Source organism: Thalassophryne amazonica, chromosome 16 (genome assembly GCF_902500255.1).
Source record: "Thalassophryne amazonica chromosome 16, fThaAma1.1, whole genome shotgun sequence".
Classification (NCBI taxonomy): Eukaryota; Metazoa; Chordata; class Actinopteri; order Batrachoidiformes; family Batrachoididae; genus Thalassophryne; species Thalassophryne amazonica.
This window is the reverse complement of record NC_047118.1, coordinates 34017298-34043513: the sequence shown is the minus strand read 5'-3', so window position 1 is coordinate 34043513 and position 26216 is coordinate 34017298. Positions and strand designations below refer to the sequence as shown.

Below are 26216 nucleotides of genomic sequence, written 5' to 3'. Positions count from 1 at the left end.
ATTAAAATTGACTGCCTTGCAGCTGTCTGATTTTTCAGCAGCCACTGGCACAGCATTGTGATTATCATGTCTTTCTCGCTCACTCTCTCTGTGTCGTTCTTTCCATCACGCTAGCCCTCTTCCTTTTTTTCAGTTGGCTTAAAAAAACACAGTGAATGAACTCTTGCTTCCTGCTGACAGAGATGAGCTAGCAGCCAGGCTTCAGACCACTACTACACTGCATGCTGTATCTTTGTCATTTATCTAAATCCCTGAAACCATTTACAGGATACTAGGTGCCCGGGTGAAGAATTAAGTTTTTATTTTTCCTCTTTGCTCCTCGGGCACTAGTGCATGTCCCTCTCCTGACATTGCATCTTACAGATTAACCAGCCTGAGACAATCCTCCATTTTAACATAGCTAGGATATAATCATCTGCACATTTTTTAGTTTGTCTTCAACCGTGTTACTGTTGGATGCTGGTTACATTCACTCTCGTGGTACAACTTGTCAGAATTCCTTAGAATCAGAGTAGAAATTGTATAGCTCCTAATCAGAAAAAGTTGGGATGGGATGGAAAATCCAAATTTAAAAAAATGAAAACCACTAGTGGTGCTTCTGTTTCATCGCAGATCATATGGATCCAAGATATTTCATGCCTTATGTGGTCAGCTCTATTTTATTTGTTAATTTACATCCATTTCTGAATTTCAGGCTTGCAACACCTTATGCTGCATTTACACATAATGACGGCACGTCACGAATGTCACGAAGTATACATTCTTGGCTGCTGATAATAAATGTGATGATTTGAGGCAGAAGCATCAAGTTCTCCTCAGGAACTGCTGCAACCTGTTACCATGCATTACAATTAATGGCACGTGTCATTAAGTTCTGTCACGTTGTGAATGAGGCGAATTGTCTCCACACACCCATATTCATCCAACTGTCAGTTGCTGAACAATTTAGATTGCTCCAGTTTGCTCCTCAAAAGCCACAGCAGAAGAACTTTGTGATTGCACACTTAGTTGGGCTCTGTTCCATGGAGTGGCGCAGAGAGGAGGAGGAGGAGATGGAGAGAGCCAGATGTGTGGCTCCACGCCGCTCTCGTCTCGCTCGTTTTCCCAAACATCAGGCACATGCAGCAGGTGGAACACCTGCAGGAGCACGCTAAGGAGCATTGGAATGAGACCTTTAGTTGACTTGGCATCACTGTCCTTCTTCAGCATATTGCAGCAATGAAACTGAATGCGGTGCAGCAGGTTTAATTGTGTGCACGTCAGAGAAGAACGTTGTCACACTATTAAGGATCACCACTAATCAAGACGGATCAACACGCTCAGTTGCGACCTTCACGAAATGAAATGAGGATGGTGTGTGATATTCGTGGAAGATTTTTTGACAGCCAAAAACATGCTCCATGAAAATCACTAATATCACGCACCAACACGCACTATTAAGAAACCTATTCAGATGTGTTAAATCACGTTAAGAATGTCAGGAATGTGCCAACAGTGATGTAAATATGACATTCGTAACGTGTCTTGCCTATGTGTAAACGCAGCATTGCAGAAAAAGTTGGGATAGGGGCAATTTGGAGCTAGTAATGCAGATTAAAAAGTAATAAAATTAGAACCATGTTATTTCAAACAGATGATTGTAATTATGATTTTGTACAAAAGCAGTATTCATGAAAGGCTGAGTCTTTGAGGAGCAAAGACGGGCAGAGAATCTCCACTTTGGCAAAAGATGCATGAGAAATTTATTGAAATGTTTAAAAACAATGTTCCTCAAAGAAAGATTGGAAGATGAGGGTATGGATACTGGACTGGTCTGCCTACAGTCCTGACCTATTCCCAAAAGACAATGTATTGTTGCACACCATAATATGTATTTACAGGAAGAATGGGACAAAATAACTCCTGAAATGCTTCATTGCATGATATCCTCAATGCCAAAGCATTTTGTAAGTGTGGTGAGAAGGAATGGCAACATTACAAAGTGATAATTGCTTTAGCACCCCAACTTTGTTTTGGAATGTGGTGTATGTCTTAAATGCAGGAACAAAGAAAATGAAGTTAACCAGAAAAAAACATGAAATATCTGCAAAGCAAGAGTCAAAGTAAATGTAAGAATCACTGTGTGTGTCGTTTATTAATTTATTTTCAATTTCCATACCATCCTAATTTTTTCTGATATGACAATGAGGCGGTACTTACCAAATCTAACTTAGCTAGTTTTAGCTAATACAAATGTTACCTTCAACTAGCTAATCTACCGGTAACTTCAGGCAAAAGTTAAAAACAAGCTGTTAAAGGGCAGTGCAGTCTTGTTTGAACCTTGCGTGATATTGCAGGATTTTACCACTTATGGGGACAGCTGCTCCCGTTGCGCAATATGTACACAGCATGACTTCACACAGGAAAATGGTGTATTGTTTTGTTTTCGGTGCAATTACCAAAGCAATCCAGTGGAGAAAAAAAGAGTAGGCAGATGGGAGACGTCATGTCGGTAAGTGTTAGCCTACGCAGCTAACCAGGGTAGCTGCGTTCTCTCGTCTGCAAAACCGCCTCGACACGTTTGAGCTCTGGATCATAAACAAACCACAACACATGTCCACTTTCCACTGCATCATCACTTTTTCTATGCATTTTTTTGCTTTCTTTGTGTGTAATTTGCCCCAAAACTCAGAGAAAGTGGACATGTGTTTCTGTCCCTGGAAGTAGAGAACTTACATCATATGCGTCATATTTTACCCCTTTAGCGCCCTCTCACAAATGAGACTGCGCTGCCCCATTAAACTGTATCTTAACCCTCTGGGGCTGACGCCGTCATATAAGATGGCTGAGACCAAACTTTACTACATTATAAATAACTTTTTAATGATATGAGATAGAAACGTACTTTTTTGCTGAGGTTTAGAGATGCTCCACTCCTCATTACCTGTGAATAATATTGAATAAGCCTGTGGATAACTCTCTCGCTCCAGCGTAAAGCACTGTTCACCACATCAATGGAGCGAGGGGGATAGTCCGTTCCGCAGAGTGTAAATGGGCCAAAGTGTCAAAGCTGCTTTCAGAGTAGGACAGAACACTCCAAAACACAGTAGAAGTAGAAGTTTGTGATGTGACCTTTGTGTAATAGCAGACAGAAATTGCTTTGAGATGAAGGCAAACAAACGCATAGACCGCATTTTCTATATATTGTTCAAAATGTGAATTTGTGTTTATTGTTTGAACCTTTTTGTTGTACAGTCTTTCACACAAGAGCCCAACTTACCTTTATAAAGTGTAAAAACAGTTGTTTATTATAGTTTGCTGTGTGTTTTGAATAAATGTGTGGAAAATTATTTTCCGCTTTACTTTTTCCTTTCATATTTCTGATTGTAAACCTTTATTACACTTAGAAAACACAACTATAGCATATATTTTGAAAGTACAGGTTGTCCTGAAAAAAGAGACATAAAACGTGATTGTGGGATGCAGGGAGAGCTGTTAACAGCAATAATAAAACATTTATGCCAGGCGAGTGAACTGTCCAAAAAAATGCCCTTGGACCCCAGAGGGTTAAGGTAAAAGTTAGAATCAAGCTAACATGAGTTAAACTGTAGCTATAAGCAAAATTTGCAAACTAGCTAATGCACATGTAGCTTCAGGTAAAAGTTGAAAGCTAGCTAACATTAGCATTGTGTTATGGAAGTTATGAAAAAAAAGGGCATTAAACAAGCGAGGAAACTATTTACTTCTTCTAATTCTCGCTCATTTATGCTCTACTTATGTACGTAAATATATCTGTGCATTTCAAACGATGTAAATACCACTGCCTATGTATTTCCATCTGCAAAAAAGATGCCTCTAGCTGTTATATTTCAAGAATTGTGGCCCTGTGAAGTACCTACCACCCCGTTCCCTGTTGCCTGCCTTTTATTTGCATTTCATCCATTTGAAACTAGAATATTTTTTTGGTTGCAGTTTCAAAGATATCTCAGTTTTCAGAAGGTGCATGGCTCCTCTTTGGGTGGACCACTTCAGTATCGGGGCCGCAGCTTCTGTCATGGGAATTTTCTATCTGCTATGATCATTTATATGTTAGAGATCATATCAGACGTGCACATCAATGAACATGAGAATCAGTCACTGTGCTTTATATCCATGTCATCCAAAAGCTGCTGCTACTGCAAACACTCTGCTGATGCCTAGCAATCTGTTGAAAGGGCAGAGTTGTTCATGGAATTCTGAGAGGTGATAAGGTCAACTATGTTTAAACTTAGTGACATGAATGTGACACAGAAGATAACTGTGGAATCTATTACCTGTAACATGCAAGGAAAACAAACTGGAGTCTGCTACATAATTATTGTATGGCCTTGCCTTACAATATAAAGTGCCTTGGGGCAACTGTTTGTTGTGATTTGGTGCTATATAAAAAAATTGATTGATTGATTTAATGTCTCTCATTATCCAGAAGAGGGGCATCAAAAGATAACTCATCAGTGCTTCCACGTCTCACCGTCATATCAGAAAAACATGCTTCCTAGACAGAAATCTGGGACAAGGTCTCACGTGAGTGCTTATGACCTCTGTCACCCTTGTGCCCTCCTTAAAAGTAAGTCACGGTCTAAACTTTGTCTCCAGCGTATCTCATAAATACTTCCACGTATCTCTTTGATGTGAGATGTTCTCTGGACCAATATCTTGGATGAGTTCCTACATGAACACTCTGTGATACTTGTGAACTACTTGAATGTAAGTCATGGTGAAAACCTTGTTACGGTGAAAGAACACTTCTAAGTATTGCTTTCAAATTGGATGCGCATGCTTTGTGGATGAAAATCTTGCAGGGTGTTTGCACAGATATTCGGTGGCCGTTGTGACCATCGTGATCTTCGTGACCTTGTTAAAAGTAGGTCATGGTCAAAACTATGTCAGTGCCATAACTCTTACATGTGCAAAAAATTGACACACTATAATTATATTGGGGTGTAATGGCACACACACACACACACACACACACACACAAAGCTCTGTACATACTCTGGGTTTGAGTTCATGGTTCTGTATGTTTTTGGTGAGATGGAAACAAGAACCATAAAACTGTTTGTGGGTTTTTTTGTTGTTCAGTTTAATTAAATGAGAGGGTAAGTTTAATTAAAAATGTTTTTATTAGTATGACCTAAGCAAATGGGTCACCCCTTTCAGTCTGGTCTGCTTGAGGTTTCTTCCTCAAATCATCAGAGGGAGTTTTTTCTTACCACTGTCGCCTGTGTGCTTGCTAAGGTTAGACCTTACTTGTGTGAAGCACCTTGAGGCAGCTTTGCTGTGATTTGGTGCTATATGAATGAAATAGGGATAACTTTGTTATTGGTTCAACTGCTTTCAGCAATGAATCATGGATTTACCTGCAGAAAGCAGGTAAGTCCAGTTCTTCAGCCTCTTAGATCCCAGGCTCCAGCATCTGGCAGTGGCACCTCAGGCAGAGAGAAAGAGCATAATCAGTCAGCCGGAAATAACCACCTAAGGCATCAGTTTCCCAGCAGTAAATCAACAGAGAAGCACAGAGGTTATTAAAGTGGTGGCAATTTAAAAGGAGAGGAAGCATAAATCTGTACTACACACGTATGCTAACCATATGACAGGGAGAACAGATGAGTGTTCTCGACTTGCAGTGTTGCCACATTTACTTTGAAAAAGTAATCTGATTACTGATTACTCCTTGAAAAAGTAACTTAGTTGCTTTACTGATTACTCAATTGTAAAAGTAACTAAGTTAGATTACTAGTTACTTTTATAGTTACTTTCCCCAGCTGCCGACAACAACCCTCTGCCACCTCAACATGACAGTGATACCTGTTTTGTCCAAACTCACTTTATAGTCACCCTTTCTTGACTTCAACCAAAATAAATACTTGTTTTATAAAAAGTAAAATAAAGACCTCTTTCTTGACCTCATATTTAACTGTTGACAGCACTGTAACAGTAAAACTTGCAAATTCTAACCTACATTGTTTATAAATGTAACTATTAAATTCTTTTTAACATTTTTTAAACATTTAAATTCTCTGCAAACATTTTACTTGTCGAAATTATTATTATTATGAGTAGTATTAGTAGTTGTAGTAAAAAAATGGCTTCAAAACTAGACCTTTAATCTAGGGGTGTTGTGGGGGGCACATCCCTGCCCCATGCCCCCATTCCATCTGGATTCGCCCCTGCTTTGGCGTAGGAGCACAAAGAATGGATAACATTTATTTATGCAGAAAACATGACCAGATTTAGAGGTAAGAAAGTTTTATTGCATTTTCACATCATGTGGTCCTCAGAAAGAGAGTTTAGGTGCATTTGAGTGGAAAATAGTGTTAGTTGTTGACGCATCGTGGAGGATCAGCTGTTTTTAGCGAGCAGATACGGAGCGGCTCAGCTCAGAATTCTAAATAAAGGAGAAAGAAAAGCATAAAAATGTCTTTGTAAAGCTCAGTGCAGGTGTGCTGTTGTCACCGTGCTTTAAGAGGTGTGGATGAGTTATAGCTGCTGCAGAAGACCGCGGATGAAAAGCTCACAGCTCACTTAAAGTGGGCAGTTCAGTCAAACCCTGACCTCCTGCCCACAGACCAAGTTTAATGCTGCTATCGTTCCACAGTGCAAAAATAATAGTAACACACAGTGACTTGGAGAAGTAACTTTAATCTGATTACTGATTTGGAAAGATTAACGCGTTAGATTGTTTGTTACTAAAAAAGTGGTCATATTAGACACATAGGTGTCAAACTGACTCCAGAAAGGGCCAAGATGGTGCAGGTTTTCTTTGTAACCACCAACTCCAGCAGGTGATTTCACTGATGAACTCTTCCCATCTGCTCAAAGTGATGTTCATCAGTGAAATCACCTGCTGGAGTTGGTGGGTGATGTTCATCAGTGAAATCACCTGCTGGAGTTGGTGGTTACAAAGAAAACCTGCACCATCTTGGCCCTTTCTGGAATCAGTTTGACACCTATGAATTAGAGTAACGCGTTACCGGCATCACTGTCAACTTGTATGATTCCACAGAATCTGGCTGTTTTATCTCTGCAGACAGATTGTTCCACAGGACATGATAACAGAAAACTCTGTGGCCTGCTGACTTCTTTCTAACCTTAAGGACACATAGTAATCCTGTGTCTTGAGAATGATGAACACATGCTGGCACGTAAGGTTTAATTAGGTCGGCTAGGTAGGGAGGCGATATGGCCAAACTTTCTGCTTCTTGACAAAGTTCTAGCAGCAGCATTTTGAACCAGGTGGAGACCTTTAATGCTGGATTGCGGTAAGCTTGAGAATAGGACACTGCAGTCGGCCACTCTAGAAGAGACAAAGGCATGGATCAGAGTCTCTGCATCAGCTGTAGATGGGACGGGATGTATCCTCGTTATATTATGAAGATGGAATACAGCATTCTGAGTGATTTCCCTAATGTGTCTTTGTCTGTTGTGAAAGTGTAGTGACACGGACCCACAACAGGAGGCGTAAATGAACGGACAATGAAAAAGTCAAATATGAACACTTTACTGTTGTGAATGAAGGGTGACATGTGGGCAGGCTTGAGGATAGAAGACGTCTGTCCCGAGATGAACCAGAACCACACGATTTCCTCCTCCACCGAACCCGGAGAATACTGGAGCCGCCAAGTCCCGAGTCTCCAGGTGGCCACCGTCTTCAAGGGTCGGATCTGGTACTGCTGGCAGGGAGCAGAGACAATAAGATATGGGTGTGTGCACACCCAGTAGCAACAACGGTGGGAATTCCGCCTCCACCTCTAACACACACTCGTGCAGCTCCTGTCTACCCACTTATCTGGTAGAGGTGTGAAGCGAAGCCGTCGCTGATCACACCAAATGCCGGTCTCACAGATAAGGAATACCACAGGAAAGCGGCTGCAAAAAAGAGTTCAGACTGACACACAGTTTACTTTAAGGCTGAGAATACTACCTGAACGGTTCAACGATATCTCGGCAATGAGGTGGAGATGACGTCCGGGTTTTATGGAGTGAGATGATGAAGCATGAATGGGTGACAGCTGTCAGGAGATAATGAGTGACAGCTGTCACCCCCGGCGGTGTCCGTGGCGGCAGCGCCCTCTCGTGCCTGAAGCCCGCACTTCAGGCAGGGCGCCCTCTGGTGGTGGGCCAGCAGTACCTCCTCTTCTGGCGGCCCACACAACAGGACCCCCCCCCCCCTCAACGGGCGCCTCCTGGCGCCCGACCAGGCTTGTCCGGGTGACGGCGGTAGAAATCGGCCAGGAGGGCTCCTCTTCACCCAGGAGCGTTCTTCGGGTCCATACCCCTCCCAGTCCACCAGATATTGGAACCCCCGGCCCATTCGACGGACGTCCAGGAGCCGGCGCACTGTCCAGGCCGGCTCCCCGTCAATGATCCGGGCAGGAGGCGGCGCCGGACCGGGAGCACAGAGGGGTGAGGTGTGGTGTGGTTTAATCCTGGAGATGTGGAATACCGGGTGGATCCGCAGTGAAGCTGGGAGTTGGAGCTTCACTGCGGCAGGGCTGAGGACCTTGAGGATTCGGAAGGGCCCGATGAACCTATCCATCAGTTTCGGTGATTGCACCTGAAGCGGGATGTCCTTTGTTGATAGCCGCACCTCCTGCCTGGGCTGGTATGCAGGGGCCGGGGACCGCCGGCGGTCTGCATGGGTCTTGGCCCTCATCCGGGTCTTCAACAAGGCAGAACGGGCGGTGCGCCACACCCGACGGCACCTCCGAAGGTGGGCCCGGACCGAGGGCACACCGACCTCTCCCTCCACGACGGGAAATAATGGGGGCTGGTACCCCAAACACACCTCAAATGGGGAGAGGCCGGTGGCAGAAGACACCTGGCTGTTATGTGCGTACTCGATCCAGGCCAGGTGGTTGCTCCAGGCCGTCGGGTGCGCGGATGTCACACTGCGGAGGGTCTGTTCCAACTCCTGGTTGGCCCGTTCTGCCTGTCCGTTCGTCTGTGGATGGTACCCGGACGAGAGGCTCACGGTGGCCCCCAGTTCCCTGCAGAAACTCCTCCAGACTTAAGAGGAAAACCGGGGACCATGATCCTAGAAGACGTCAGTAGGTATCCCATGCAGACGGACAATGTGGTGGACCAGGAGGTCCGCTGTCTCCTGGACCGTAGGGAGCTTCGGGAGGGCCACGAAGTGGGCCGCCTTGGAGAATCGGTCCACTATCGTGAGGATGGTGGTGTTGCCCTGGGACGGTGGGAGGCCCGTGACAAAATCCAGGCCGATGTGGGACCAGGGGTGATGAGGCACAGGAAGCGGTTGGCGCAGTCCTTGGGACTTCCTGTGGTCAGCCTTGCCCCTGGCGCAGGTGGTGCAGGCCTGGATGTACTCCCGGACGTCGGCCTCCATAGACGCCCACCAGAAGCGCTGCCGGACAACTGCCACGGTCCTTCGCACCCCCGGATGACAGGAGAGCTTGGAACCGTGACAGAAGTCTAGGACTGCAGCCCTGGCCTCTGGTGGGACATAGAGTCTGTCCTTTGATCCAGTTCCCGGGTCCGGGCTTTGTGCCAGGGCCTCCCGGACGATCTTCTCCACGTCCCAGGTGAGGGTGGCCACGATAGGAAGGATGGGCTCCGGTGGATCTGACAGCGCAGTTTTGACCTCCTCTTCGTGTACCCGGGACAAGGCATCCGATCTCTGGTTCTTGGTCCCGGGGCGATAGGTGATCCGGAAGTCAAAACGCCCGAAGAACAGTGACCAGCGGGCTTGCCTGGGGTTCAGCCGCTTGGCGGTCCTGATATACTCCAGGTTCCGATGGTCAGTGAAAACCGTGAATGGCACAGACGCTCCCTCCAACAGGTGTCTCCACTCCTCAAGAGCCTCTTTCACCGCAAGGAGTTCTCGATTGCCGACGTCATAGTTCCGTTCAGCCGGGGTCAACCTGCGAGAAAAGTAGGCACACGGGTGAAGAATCTTATCGGTCTCTCCGCTCTGGGATAGCACGGCTCCTATCCCTGAGTCAGAGGCGTCCACTTCAACCACAAACTGGCGGCTAGGGTCGGGCTGCACCAAAACTGGCGCAGTAGAGAACCGTCGTTTCAACTCCCTAAACGCGGTTTCGCACCGATCCGACCAGGTGAAGGGGACTTTTGGAGAGGTCAGGGCTGTCAGGGGGCTAACTACCTGACTGTAGCCCTTAATGAACCTCCTATAGAAATTAGCGAAGCCGAGGAACTGTTGCAGCTTCCTACGGCTTGTTGGTTGGGGCCAATCTCTCACAGCCGCAACCTTGGCCGGATCAGGGGCGACGGAGTTGGAGGAGATTATAAACCCCAGGAAGGACAAAGAAGTGCGGTGAAACTCGCACTTCTCGCCCTTCACAAACAGTCGGTTCTCTAACAACCGCTGCAGGACCTGACGTACATGCTGGACATGAGTCTCAGGATCCGGAGAAAAGATGAGTATATCGTCTAGATATACGAAGACGAATCGGTGCAGGAAGTCCCGCAAGATGTCGTTAACCAAGGCTTGGAACGTCGCGGGGGCATTGGTGAGGCCGAACGGCATGACCAGGTTCTCAAAGTGACCTAACGGGGTGTTAAATGCCGTCTTCCATTCATCTCCCTTCCGGATCCGAACCAGGTGATACGCATTCCTAAGATCCAGCTTAGTAAAGATTTTGGCTCCATGCAGGGGGTGAACACGGAATCTAACAATGGCAACGGGTATCGGTTGCGAACCGTAATCTCATTCAGCCCCCTGTAATCAATGCATGGACGGAGTCCGCCATCTTTCTTGCCCACAAAAAAGAAACCTGCACCCATCGGGGAGGTGGAGTTCCGGATCAGCCCGGCAGCTAATGAGTCCCGGATGTAGGCCTCCATTGATTCGCGCTCAGGTCGTGAGAGGTTGTACAGCCTGCTGGACGGGAACTCAACGCCTGGAAGCAGATCAATGGCACAATCGTACGGACGGTGCGGGGGAAGGGCAAGTGCCAGATCCTTGCTGAAGACATCAGCAAGATCGTGGTACTCAACCGGCACCGCCGTCAGATTGGGAGGGTCTTTGACCTCCTCCTTAGCATGTAAACCGGGAGGAACCGAGGATCCTAAACACACCCGATGGCAGGTTTCGCTCCACTGAACCCCCACCCCAGACGGCCAATCAATCTGGGGATTGTGCTTCAACATCCATGGGATGCCCAAAATCACGCGGGAGGTAGAAGGAGTCACAAAAAACTCGATCTCCTCCCGATGATTTCCAGACACCACCAGAGTTACAGGTTGTGTCTTGTGCGTGATTAAAGGGAGAAGGGTGCCATCTAGTGCCCGCACCTGCAATGGCGAAGGAAGCGCCACCAGAGGGAGCCCTACCTCCCTTGCCCATCTGCTGTCCAGCAGTTTCCCTTCTGACCCCGTGTCCACCAGTGCTGGGGCTTGAAGGGTTAAATCCCCGCTTAGGATTGTAACTGGGAGTCGTGTGGAAATATGTGTATGTCTCACGTGAATGTCTTGGCCCACCCTTAGCCCAGTTTCTAGGGGCGGGCATTGGTGTTTAACTGCTTGGGGCAGTCTCTCTGCATGTGCTCATTAGAACCGCAGACAAAACACTCCCCGCGGGCCAGCCTCCTCTGTCCGTTAGGTGGTCTAAATGTGGCCCTGCTCATGTCCATAGCTTCGTCAGCAGGGGGAACTGTAGCCACACGGAGCGTTGAGCCTGTGGAGCGTGGGGAGGGCGGAACCTTTTCAAACCCGGAAGGGAGAGGGACGGCGCGTGCCCGGCCACGTCCTTCGTCTCGCTCCCGACGGCGTTCCTCCAACCGATTGTCTAACCGTATAACGAGATCGATAAGCCCATCTAAATCCCGCGGTTCTTCCTTAGCTACCAGGTGCTCCTTCAGGACTGACGACAGTCTGTTTATGAAGGCGGCGCAGAGCGCAACGTTATTCCAGCCGGACCTCGCAGCCGCGATGCGGAAGTCGACTGCATATTCGGCTGCGCTCTGGCGCCCCTGTCTCATTGACAGCAGCACTGTTGAATCGGTCTCTCCCCTGTTAGGGTGATCAAACACTGTTCTGAACTCCCTCACAAACCCAGTATAAGAGGTAAGGAGCCGTGAGTTTTGCTCCCAAAGCGCTGTAGCCCAAGCGCGTGCCTCACCACGAAGCAAGTTAATAACATAAGCCACCTTGCTGGCGTCAGACGCATACATCACGGGTCGTTGTGCAAAGACGAGCGAACACTGCATCAGAAAGTCCGCGCACGTCTCCACACAACCCCCGTACGGCTCTGGGGGACTTATGTATGCTTCAGGGGATGGTGGGGGGGTTCGTTGAACGACCAGTGGAACGTTAATATCCGGCACCGGGTCGGCAGGAGGAGCCGCAGCAGCGCTCTGATCGCGCACTTCCACCTGTGCGGTGAGAGCCTCCATCCTGCGATTAAGGATGACGTTTTGCTCGGACATCAAATCCAGCCGAGCGGTAAAGGCGGTGAGGATTTGCTGCAACTCACCGAGCACGCCTCCTGCGGACGCCTGTGCACCCTGCACATTGGCTGTCCAACTGATGGGTGACGCCCCTCGGGATCCATGACGCTGGCCGAGATATCCTGTTGTGAAAGTGTAGTGACACGGACCCACAACAGGGGGCGTAAATGAACGGACAATGAAAAAGTCAAATATGAACACTTTACTGTTGTGAATGAGCACAACACAGAGGAATGTGAAATTTTACAGACAGTCAATCACAAGGGTGACGTGTGGGCAGGCTCGAGGATAGAAGATGTCTGTCCCGAGATGAACCGGAACCACACGATTTCCTCCGCCACCGAACCCAGAGAATACTGGAGCCGCCAAGTCCCGAGTCCCCAGGTGGCCACCGTCTTCGAGGGTCGGATCTGGTACTGCTGGCAGGGAGCAGAGACAATAAGATATGGGTGTGTGCACACCCAGTAGCAACAACGGTGGGAATTCCACCTCCACCTCTAACACACACTCGTGCAGCTCCTGTCTACCCACTTATCTGGTAGAGGTGTGAAGCAAAGCCGTCACTGATCACACCAAATGCCGGTCTCACAGATAAGGAATACCACAGGAAAGCGGCTGCAAAAAAGACTTCAGACTGACACACAGTTTACTTTAAGGCTGAGAATACTACCTGAACGGTTCGACGATATCTCGGCAATGAGGTGGAGATGACGTCCGGGTTTTATGGAGTGAGATGATGAAGCATGAATGGGTGACAGCTGTCAGGAGATAATGAGTGACAGCTGTCACCCCCGGCGGTGTCCGTGGCGGCAGCGCCCTCTCGTGCCTGAAGCCCGCACTTCAGGCAGTGCGCCCTCTGGTGGTGGGCCAGCAGTACCTCCTCTTCTGGCGGCCCACACAACATTGTCCTTAAATAAGTGCCACCTGTAAGGGTGCAATAAGGGTCACAGAAAGAAAAATGCGGGCACTGCTGTTTTTAAACAGCCTAATATTGCTTTTTATTCACTTTCTGTCAAGTAACAACAAATTTGATACATTTTCTTTATGTTTTGATTTGGAGTAGAATGTGCAGTGTTCCCAATGCATTTGCGTATATGGAAATAAAAGCTATTATAAGGATTTTGAGCTTTACTCACTTTTTAAAGTAACTATAACTGTATTAAAACTGCACGTTTCTCAGGTGGGGAACACAGATTTATGCCACTTGTTTTGAAAGTCTTGCAGGAGTCACATTGTACAAAATAATGTTACAGTTACATATGTCTGCATTTTCATGTTAAATGTCCCCAAAGTCATACATATCTCTGAAATTCTCTTTTTATAAGCTACATTTAGGCTGGAAATAGCTCACATGAGGTCAGTGTTACGTATGTTACTTTGTTTAAGACCTAAAAATGTGTTTTTGTTACAGCATCTCATCAACTCTACACTGGCTTGTTGAAAAGACGTATATGCAACTCCTTTGACATCTAATATAACATGTTACAACTGCGCCAATAACAGGAAATTCCGCTGGATTTAATGGCTCTTTTAGGAGTCTTTAGACATGTTTAATGAGGAAAAACGTCAGATAAAATGACAAAAGAGATTGAATTGTGCACAAATGCAGACAAACAGGAAGGCGTGAGCTTGGATGGAAAGCTTTGCCATTGTATGTGCTTATTGAAGCAGAGTCCATAAGCAAGGTCAGATTTCTTGCACCTGGATTTTGCAAATGCTTGTGGAAAAATAGGACCAGGTTTGAAACGCTGGTGGGATGTGTACTTCACATGGACGCCTTCCACCTTTCTCCTCTCATTTAGACATTCTAAACCTTCTTTGAAGCTCTGTTTGTGAGCAGAGGTCATGGTCAAGCTGCCAGCCTGGAAATAGTGGCAGCCACTGTGGCAGCAGGAATAGTGTTAGAAATAGAAGGAATAGTAAACAGTGATGTGTGTCGACAGAGGAGGCTTGCAGTGGGCAGTTCCTTTTGGTGCCCATCAGCCTGGTGTAAAAATACCAGCTGAGATTGTATGAGTAGTGGTGAGTTTTGGTCCGATTTGGACCAAAACTGTGCAATAATTGAGGGTCACCTGAGGACAAAGTGATTTGATTTGGAGAAAAAAACTGTTAAATGCCAACATCCCTAATAGGAACTGAGACGTTACATTTATACGGGTCATGTGATCCTTCAGCTTGGATGACCGGAAAGTTCAAACTTGTTTACAATGGCTGTTGTGAGAAATACTTCATACATACATACATACATACATACATACACCTATGATTACTAATAGGTTACACCTATGGCCACATGACCTTCACCCTTGAGTGATCTTAAAAGATCAAATTCACATCCAGACACATTTCATGAAGTTGATTAGGTTTTCGTGGCTTGGAATGTCATTCTTATCTAACTCACACATCAGTCATTCATAAGTATCTGTTTTCCGAAGCACATGTTTTGTGTATTGATATTTTTTGGGGGGAATGACCCAGCTGTGTTGCTGGCTTAACATGCCACCAAATTGATATTTGAGTAAATACGATATTGGAAGGCTGCTTTAAAATTTTAAAGCTGCAAGGTTTATATTTTATGTGAATCCAATATTTATGTGGGAGTTTTTGTGGCTGACTGGTCACGGCAGAGGAGTGGAAAAAAATATCACTGACAGAAATAAACAGTAAAATTGGGGGTCATTAAAAGGATTTGACAAAGCCTGATCGTGGCCAATTTCACACTTGTCCGAGATAACATCACTTCGGATGTCCAGTTCAAATTTGATGGAAGTTGGATATATTTTGTTCAAGTTATCACAAAAAAAGTGTAGCAAACTGGATCAAAATAACATGCAATTTTATGCGTTGTTGACACCATAAATGGCCATTTTGAAAGAGCAGCCACAGTCGAATCAGTAACAGCAATAGTTGTTGCAACAAATAATTTAGCCACGGTATGAATGAATGAATGAATGAATGAATTTATTTGGCACACAAACTCAACATTAACAAAAAACTGATACACAAGACAATTTCACAGTGACGTGTGACCAAAAGGGGGTGAGCAGAAGCAAAGCTTATAAACGCCCACCCCTTATATACATACATACATACTCATTACCAACCCCCAGAGCAAGCACACAGACGACAGTGGTAAGGAAAAACTCCCTCTGATGTATTGAGGAAGAAACCTCAAGCAGACCAGACTCTAAGGGGCGACCCACTGCTTTGGCCATGCTACAAACACATTTAACACAACACAAACTCAAGTCCCATCATCATAAACATCTCTAGTGTAGATACATACATATATACACATACCTACATACACCTACACATACATACATACGCAATGCGTGTGATTTTATACTACATATTTACAAGATAGAAAAACAAAGTGCACAGAACTAAATGTTTTGTATGGGTGATGTTTGCAAGCTCATCAAATTACGAGATGCATCGTCATGGTAACTGTGTCCATGAACTCAAGAAAATACAACAAAACACAAATTCATAATAAAAATGTAACTGTGTAATTTTATAATTGGTGAGACCATCAGTGCTGAAATTAGCGGGGTCCCAGTATTTGAAGATTATAATGGTCACATTGAAAGTTACACCTAGAAGTGATGGTCATGCACTTAAAGTGTAGGCTTGTGACCAGAGGATCCACAGTTCAATTCCCTGCCAGACAGTGAATGTGTGGCATCACCGTAAAGTGCTTTGACCATGAAATGCACCTTCCAGCTGGTGGTTTAGAAAGCAAGTCCAAGTCATCCATTGGAAATTTTGGCTTTGAGGTGTTTTCTTTGACCTTTCCAACGAGCAAGGCAGGAGTTCTCAATTTCCACTTCAGGACAAACGCAACATTAATTAGCTCCTTGTCGTTAACATGACTTGGAGTTTGTAGGCCACTCCATCATCCTATTCATTTTTCTGACATCATTTGTCTTTCACTCTCCAAACATCTCAAGCCAAGACAGAGGCTTTCTGGAAGGTTATATAGAGGTCAGTACTTTCCACTACTTTTAAATTGTACATAGTTTCCTAGCAAAATTATGTTGTGTTGCCTTCCCCAGGAGCCTCTGTAAGACTTCCGTAATTATTGTTGCGTCAGCCAGGGTGAGTTTGTCTTTGCACATTGATGGAATTGTTGACAGTTTGGGAAATTCTGTATGAATATCTGGAGATTTATTTTTACGGAGGTGGCAGACAGTGACAGCAGTACAACTTTGTATTTCCTCCTGTTCTGCTTCAGGACCCTGGTGGAACCGAGGAGATGCTGCCTGCTGACCCGTACCAGTCCCAGCACATCAGGATCCAGCACAGTTTTGTCCAGGAACATTTCCAGGCACAGTACAAGTGAGTTTCCTTTTTGGATACACCAGATTCACATCTGCCTCAAATTAAGTATGTTATGCAGAAGACAACCATCTAAGAGAAGGGCTCATTATCAAGTGCAGTAAGATTGCATAGAGAATGTGTGTAATATTATGTATTAATAACAGGTGTTACAAAGTCAAAATGCCCCATATTTTACATGATGAGTTGATATTTAACACATAAGATATACATTGGGCATTTGGATGATTCCATCATCTGTCATTGATGGCTGAGCATCATCACCATGTGGAGCGACCATCATGATACTACGTCCTCCACCCTGCCATATACACACGCACTGTCCCTGCTAAAATATAAATACTTATCATATACCTATAAATGATACGCCAATATGATTGGATAAAACACTAAAGAATAAACAGCAATACACCCTTTTCGCGGACGGGTAATATTTTTCATACCACCCGAGTAATCAGCCAATCCAGACAGCGGAGCGGCGCCACGACGAAGATGCATGGTCAGAGTAACTGTGAAATACTGGTGAGTCACTATTAATAATTTCTTACATGTCCAACCTCATCGGTTGATCGTTAAAATTAAATTTGTTAGTTCTAAAAGCCATCATAATTATTTATAGGAAAACGTTCTATTTTTTTTTTTTACTAAGGTTTGAACTTTGAGTGTTTACACAGGAAAGAAAAGTCAGAAAATGTTAATGCCTTTTTGAGAAAAGTGTATAAAGTGTGTAGTGAGGGGTTTTACAGCCTTAAAACATCTACAATAATTGTAATAAATAACGCTACTTCGCAGATTTCACTTATCGCGGGTTATTTTTAGAACGTAACTACCACGATAAACGAGGGACCACTGTATATGATAAAATCGTTATCAAGTTGTTTTACCAATGAATATGGCTTTATACACCCTTCAGAAAACCATACAACACTTATCATTTATAGGTATATGATAAAATCGTTATCAAGTTTTACCAGTGAATATAGCTTTTTACACCCTTCAGAAAACCATACAACATTTATCATTTATAGGTATATGATAAAATCGTTATCAAGTTTTACCAATGAATATGGCTTTATACACCCTTCAGAAAACCATACAACACTTATCATTTATAGGTATATGATAAAATCGTTATCAAGTTGTTTTACCAATGAATATGGCTTTATACACCCTTCAGAAAACCATACAACACTTATCATTTATAGGTATATGATAAAATCGTTATCAAGTTGTTTTACCAATGAATATGTTTTTTTAATATTTATTTCTTCACTGGGGATATGTATTTTAAGGTGTGCCAGGCAGAAACGCACAAATTAAAAAATAATCCAAGATATCGAGAAGAGGTTTCCCTGCCTGGAGTTAGATGCAGATGCAGCCATCGCGAAACATGCACGTGCTGAAATGGGGTGGGCGCTCCAATCATGCTCCGGCTGTGCTACTTGACTCAAAGTGGACAATTGGCTGCAGCAGTGCACAATTCAGTGAGTAGTTTTGTTGTTGAGCACCAAAAAAAAACAACAAAAAAAAAAACTGAGATATCAAGAAGAGTTTGCCGGCCTGGTGTTAGGCAGAGATGTGTTATGAGTTCAGATTCTGGAAAAACAATACTTTTACTGACTTGCTGAATGGTGAGGAGGACTCTTCTGCTCTAAATGTGGCCAGATGACAGCTGCTTGGGAATATATGCTGAGATGTGCTGTTACTATGTCCAAAGTTATAAATTAGTACATTAACAATGGTAAATATGTAAATAAATGCTAATTAATTTATTATTTCATTTATGACTAGATATTTTAAAGAGTATAAACTAAAGCAGTGTAGACATTTCTGGTTGTGTTCTGGCTAATTTATTTAAGTCAACTGGCGTTTAAACCCAACTAGCCTGATTTGGATCCAGTTGAAGATTTTAGTACATGAAATATGCATAGTACATGCTTTTATGCCTGTGTATACCTTTCATTTTTCATTCACATTTTTCACACATATTTAGAAAATACCACAAGTGGTTCTTCCTTTTCTACTTCAGAAATGTCATTAATACTGGACAACCTTTGGAAAGTGCTGAGATATTAGCCTGTGCCTTTGCCTTCATGAATATTGTAATCTTTAAATGGTTAATTGAGCTACTGTAACTCCTCACCAAGTGGTTCACAAAGCTGCGGCTTGCCTTATAACAAAGACAACATGCTGATTTCTTTGGTCCTGGTCTCTCACTGTTGGCTATGGTGGATTTTAGAATTGACGTCTGTGTATTTTCTAACAAACACTATACAACCCCTGGCAAAAATTATGGAATCACCGGCCTCGGAGGATGTTCATTCAGTTGTTTAATTTTGTAGAAAAAAAGCAGATCACAGACATGACACAAAACTAATGTCATTTCAAATGGCAACTTTCTGGCTTTAAGAAACACTATAAGAAATCAAGAAAAAAAGATTGTGGCAGTCAGTAACGGTTACTTTTTTAGACCAAGCAGAGGAAAAAAATATGGAATCACTCAATTCTGAGGAAAAAATTATGGAATCACCCTGTAAATTTTCATCCCCAAAACTAACACCTGCATCATATCAGATCTGCTCGTTAGTCTGCATCTAAAAAGGAGTGATCACACCTTGGAGAGCTGTTGCACCAAGTGGACTGACATGAATCATGGCTCCAACACGAGAGATGTCAATTGAAACAAAGGAGAGGATTATCAAACTCTTAAAAGAGGGTAAATCATCACGCAATGTTGCAAAAGATGTTGGTTGTTCACAGTCAGCTGTGTCTAAACTCTGGACCAAATACAAACAACATGGGAAGGTTGTTAAAGGCAAACATACTGGTAGACCAAGGAAGACATCAAAGCGTCAAGACAGAAAACTTAGAGCAATATGTCTCAAAAATCAAAAAATGCACAACAAAACAAATGAGGAACGAATGGGAGGAAACTGGAGTCAACGTCTGTGACCGAACTGTAAGAAACTGCCTAAAGGAAATGGGATTTACATACAGAAAAGCTAAACAAAAGCCATCATTAACACATAAACAGAAAAAAAAACAAGGTTACAATGGGCTAAGGAAAAGCAATCGTGGACTGTGGATGACTGGATGAAAGTCATATTCAGTGATGAATCTCGAATCTGCATTGGGCAAGGTGATGATGCTGGAACTTTTGTTTGGTGCCTTTCCAATGAGATTTATAAAGATGACTGCCTGAAGAGAACATGTAAATTTCCACGGTCATTGATGATATGGGGCTGCATGTCAGGTAAAGGCACTGGGGAGATGGCTGTCATTACATCATCAATAAATGCACAAGTTTACATTGATATTTTGGACAATTGAAAGGATGTTTGGGGATGATTAAATCATTTTTCAAGATGATAATGCATCTTGCCATAGAGCAAAAACTGTGAAAACATTCTTTGCAAAAAGACACATAGGGTTAATGTCATGGCATAGGGTCAACGTCAACGAGCAGATCTGGTTTGGGGATGAAAATTTACAGGGTGATTCCATAATTTATTCCTCAGAATTGAGTGATTCCATATTTTTTTCCTCTGCTTGGTCTAAAAAAGTAACCATTACTGACTGTCACAATCTTTTTTTCTTGCTTTCTTATAGTGTTTCTTAAAGCCAGAAAGTTGCCATTTGAAATGACTTTAGTTTTGTGTCATGTCTGTGATCTGCTTTTTTTCTACAAAATTAAACAACTGAATGAACATCATCCGAGGCCAGTGATTCCATAATTTTTGCCAGGGGTTGTATATTTTGCTCCTGAGTGCATTCCAGTATTGTCTCTATAGCATCTAATGGTCTCTCAGGTCAGAGTCCAGTTTAAAATACAGAGAAGATGTGCCTTTAACATTTCCTCTCCACTTTAAATTGTCCAATTAGATCATCAACTTGGCAGTTATTTTTACTGATGTTTTTACCCTCTTGTTTTCATGATGGGCTTTCATTATTGTGAAAGTGCTGCGTAGATGCATTTTCACTTACATTCTCTTAGCTGCTGTGTGTATTAGAAGAAACAAAAATACAGTTTACCATTAAAAATCCTCTAAGATTTCTTTACTGTAACAGCAGCTCTGTTTTCATATACTTGGATGGTCTAAATGTCAGACTAGCCTGCATTAAGGCTGTGGTATATTTCATCTGACAGTGGTTGCACAACTGTCAGACTGGGACAGGAAAGGCATGCATGTGTACTGTTGTGTACTGTTTTAGATGGCATGCACACAGGGGAGGGATAAAACTGCCTGTCTTCACAGAATGGGTCACTTTACAGAAGAATACAAGTAGAGACGTTTGATATTTTCCTCATAGTTGTGATCCACTTTTCATTGCTGCCAATGTCTCATCTTCAGCTACAGAAGACAAAATGGGAATAATGAAAGAAAAGTTCTGTGTTTTGTCCGTACCATCTATGCTGGTATTGCACTTTGCTGCATTCACCATACCATGGAACCACTTTGGATACTAGACAGACAACAGTCAGTCCCCACCTCTCCAAAGTAACTGTCTATCGGCTGCAGCCACGTGAAAGGTGGGTGTCCACCTGGCCTTCTGTAGCTGTTAGTGTCCTCAACACTGATGCAACCTCATGCTGTAACAAGGCACATAACCAAAATTCTGTACTTGATGTTACCTCACAATGTGTGTGTGTATTGTGGATCCTTATACAGAAAACACCAATGTAAAATTATGTTTAACAGTCTTATTGTTGAACTTGGACAAGCTCAGGTCAAAAGCAAAACGAAGAGCATAGTGTCCAGTTCAGGTGTGTAACACAGAGTCCAGGTTCAAGTTCAATGAACAACAAAAGAAGAAACTCAGTAACATTCTTTCAGTCTTAAGCAGATGGAACTATCAATATTCCTAGCTAAGATCAGTGGCGAACAAGCGATCCAAAAATATCAGCCACAGTATCCGCAGACGTTAGACAAAAATCATAGATAGCAAGGGCACAAATGATGTTCACATTGGAACACACTAGAAATAACACATAGGAACACTTGAGATAATTCATGAGAGAATATCTGAGAATACAGTTCACTCGAAATCATAGAAAATCACACTGGAGATAGAGTAATAGTCAAAACACTAGAAATGCAGCAAGAACATGGGCTGGAACAACAATGATCTGGTGCGGAATAAAAGCAATAAATTCCTTAAAAAGGGCCCATGCCCATTAAGTGCAAGAACAAGGGCTCTGGAGGCTCATGAGAGGACCAAGCAACGAGGAACAGCACGGGCCAGGATCAGAGATAGAAGTGGTGACAGAGAGAATATAACAACACAGAGGGGAGAACAAAAAACCATGGGGAGAATGAAGGGTTGACGTGAGAACTGAAACGAACCCAGAAGAGGGACCTTTCCATCATGTCATGGGAAACTTAACATGGATGGGAAACAGGACAGGAGAACCTGTGCTGAGTGTGGCACCATATGATCCAAAAAGAAACAGAACAAAAGTAAGAGACCCACAGTGGCCACAAAACCATGTGAATGCACATGAGCATGCATTGTGTTGTGTCTTTGACTTCTTCCACTCACAATATCCTGCATGGGAGGTGGACGCTCTGTCCAGTCAGCTAAAACCTGGGCTCTGGCCTGAGTCGCCAGAGTATCCTTTGGCTGTCCGGGGAGTGAGGCCTATTGGCTACTATTGCACAGTGACTCCTGCTGGCCTCTGTCACACTAGCGCCTGTCTCACACCTATGCAGTAAGACGTTAAACACCAGAAGCCTAAAGACTTGGACTTTCCTTCTCCTGAAGAGATATCAGCATTTCCAAACATCTCTGTTGAGCAGAGTGACTCCATAAACTCCATGACTCCATAAACTCTTCCTAGGCGTCTCCCACTCTCAAAGGCCAAGGACCCATGAATGTCACTGCTGAGATAATGAGACACACACTGCTCACTGTTTTTCTGGATAATAGTACCAGCTATGAGGCAGGAACTGAAACGGAGAAGTATTATATCTGAACAAGAACAAGATGGCATCATATAACTCATTGCAGCCTTGAGTATGTGGCATTCAGCCTGCATTGAACAAAGTGCAGTGTAATTGCTTGGCATGGAATAAATAATGGCGATGTTCTTTCAAAATGTCTTCAAGACAGAGATGCTTTACAAGACAAACAGTAACTTTGGAAGTCTTCGCAACTCTTTCAGTAATTAGTAGAATAGACACACAGTGCTGACAAATGGCTCCAGTGTCTGTTAATAAAATAAAAATGCTTTTTGTACACATCTTTATTTGTACTGGCTAGAATCATTCGTGTTTTCCGCTGTGCTTTTCCTTGTTCTCTTTGAAACATTGTTACTGCATGAACAGGCCAATACTGTCAGTGTTTTCAGTTGTATTTGGGTCTACAAAGGCAACTTTGTGACAGTTGAATCCCATCAATCAGGCATCTAACAGATAAAGATAATCATGTGTACAATTGTAACTGCAGCTGTCAACTGCTGTATACTGAAAGGAGAACATCAAGTCCACAGAATACAGGATATACAGTCAGGTCCATATATATTTGTACATATTTTATCATATTGTGAAGATGAGAGTAAATATGCTTTTAAAAGGTGCACCATGGCCTTGTTGATTAGTGTTTATCAACACCATTACCATGAACTTTATGATGTGGAATTAGACATAATGCAAACTGATCTGTGTGACTCATGTTTAATAAACCAGTTAATAAAAAAAAGACTGCACTGATCACTGCAGTCAGATCAAGATGTGCCTATTTTCAAGCTCAGGCACCACTTCCTTTTAGTTCCCATCATGCAGCCTACTAGGTTTAATGTGTTACAGTCTGGATCATAGTATACGTGTGAATGTATAATCTGTCACATATCCTTTGCTCTCATCTGCTGTATCTCTTGTATCCAGCTCCTGATGGAAATCTGCACCATAAGCACTGAGATTTGATATGTAAACCATTAAGATGGCTTTTTATTGTTGTTAAAGCATAAGCTACGTGGCTGCAAATTGGGTGCCGTAGTCTCGTTTGAGGGTGGGTGCTAAAGGGGTAAAATGAAAGAGCATAATTCTACTTCCGGGGACAGCCCTCATCTGTCCGCATCAAAGGCATGACACTTTCTCTGAGTTTTTTTCTGCAAATTCCATGGCAAACAAAGTGAAAATGCAAGGAGAAAGTGACAATGCGGTGGAAAGTGGACATGTATTGCGGTTTGTTTATGATTCAGAGCTCAAAGCTGCTGAGGCGATTGTGCAGGTGAGAGACCACAGCTACTCTGTCAAGCTGTGTAGGCTAAAACTTACTGACACGACCTCTCTCATTTGCCTTGTCTTCCCTTCTCCACTGGGAACTGAAAAAACTGCACTTTTCGCAACTGCTTTGGTGATTGCAGCCAAACACAAAACAGTACATAATTTTTCCGTTAGAAGTGATGCTGTGTTTGTGCAGGCTGTGCCTGGAAGTGGTCAAATCCCACGATATCACGCAGGGGTTCAAACGAGACTGCAGTTCCCTATTGCAAATTTTATTTCACTGCAGACAGAATAAACCCAAGATATTTTATGTTTTATGTGGTCAACTTAATTTCATTTATTAACAGGGCTGTTCCACAGGGGGGCGTTCTCCTAAAAAGTGCAAGAACAGGGTGAAACGGCTTAATCCCCCCTTCCCCCGTACAAGCAGGTGCAGGCTTGCCTCCTGTACCCTTGCTCTCTCGGCCAGACTTGATTGAACTGTTCAACTTTCAACCAAAACCACAACAAATGTTCATCAGGGCTTCCAATTTTTATCTGATGGTGCACGATCAAATAGTCACAAATACCCTGTTTAAAGATGTTTGACCACGATTGAAACTCTTAAGACTACAAATACCCAGACCTTATCATTTACTATCAATGATTTCAAGGATCTGGCTCAAATGTTTGAACCAGAATTTATTCCCAACTGGTTTGTTCCAAACAGTAACAGTATTTTAACGTTTCTGCTTTTGGGTTGCACCCCAAACTTGATGTTCTTGAACCAGTTCAAACAAAAAAAATATTGTTCCTGAACCAGTTATTAACATTCAGTGTCAGCTGTTAAAGCTGCTCCAATTTTGGTAAAATGTGGTGCAAATTATTGGTTGAGCTAATAGGATTAATAAATGGAATAGTGTTGACTGTGTTGAATGTTTGGTCTGCAAAGTAAAGGTCAAACAATGTCAACGTCCATTGGATTCTATGACAGGTGACATATGATACTCTGTAATGTGATAACCAAGCATGACCCATGGTGCAAACTATTCCTTTTTAAAACCATATTAACTCAACCAATAATTTGCATCACTCTTTACCAAAATTAGAGCAGTTTTAACTTTTGACCCCTGTATAAACTGAAATTGACCTTTGTCACCGTTCTTGCTGTTTTTACCCCATAACTCCATAACATTCAGTCACAGATAGTCCAAACTATACCTTTTTGGAATCTTTGTGATCAGACAAATAATACGAGGTCTGTTAGAAAAGTATCTGACCTTTTTATTTTTTTCAAAAACCTGGTGGATTTGAATCGTGTGTTTGCATGAGCCAACCTTGAACCTTCGTGCGCATGCGTGATTTTTTTCCACGCCTGTCGGTTGCGTCATTTGCTTGTAAGCAGCCTTTGTGTGAGGGTGGGTGGAGTCTCTCGTCGGATTTTCTTTGCAAGGAAATGGCGGAACGACTGGAGCAGCGCAACTGCATCAAATTTTGCCACAAACTGGGCGACAGCCAGGTGGAAACCATTCGGATTATTCAGACGGCTTTCAGTGACGATCCTCTGGGCATCACACAGATTAAGGAGCGGTACAACTGGTTTAAAGACGTCTGCACAACGGTGGAGGGCGCGCCGCGCTCCGATCGGCATCAACACGCTGAAACGACCAGATCATTTCCAAAGTGAACGTTGTGGTGATGTGGGACCGTCGTGTGATTATCGGAGAAATTGCGGAAGAGGTGGACATCAGCACTTTTTCGGCACATTCCACTGTGAAAGAAGAGTTTGCCATGAAAAGAGTGGTGGCGAAATTCATCGGCACAAAGCTGATGGCGCAGCAACAGCACCTCCGTGTTGAAGTCTCACAGGACATGCCCTGACATGTCCAGCTTGTCCACAATTTCTCGGATAGTCACACGCCTGAAAAGCCACTGAAAGCTGTCTGAATCTTCCGAATGGTTGACGAGCTGGGCATGTTACAACATGTCCTGTTAGACTTCAACATGGAGGCACTGTTGCTGCGCACGGAGGTTCAAGGTTGGCTCATGCAAGCACACGTGATTCAAATCCATCAGGTTTTTGGAAAAAATAAAAAGGTCAGATACTTTTCTAACAGACCTCGTTTGGTATAGTTTTCATTATTATTGCAGCATCTTTTTAATTTGGACCCCTGAGTAATTCTTCAGTTGACCCCTATTTGGCTGCCTACTGAAAATTCCA

At 43.6% G+C, this 26216-nt stretch overlaps 1 protein-coding gene across 1 annotated transcript in view; it reads left to right on the top strand.

Moving 5' to 3' along the window:
* The window catches only part of usp43b (ubiquitin specific peptidase 43b), a 210548-nt gene that overhangs the window by 70351 nt on the left and 113981 nt on the right, over positions 1-26216 (top strand). The window contains exon 3 of the mRNA XM_034190475.1: positions 16687-16790. Within this exon, the coding sequence (XP_034046366.1) occupies positions 16687-16790 (104 nt within the window). The remainder of the gene's footprint in view (positions 1-16686; positions 16791-26216) is intronic.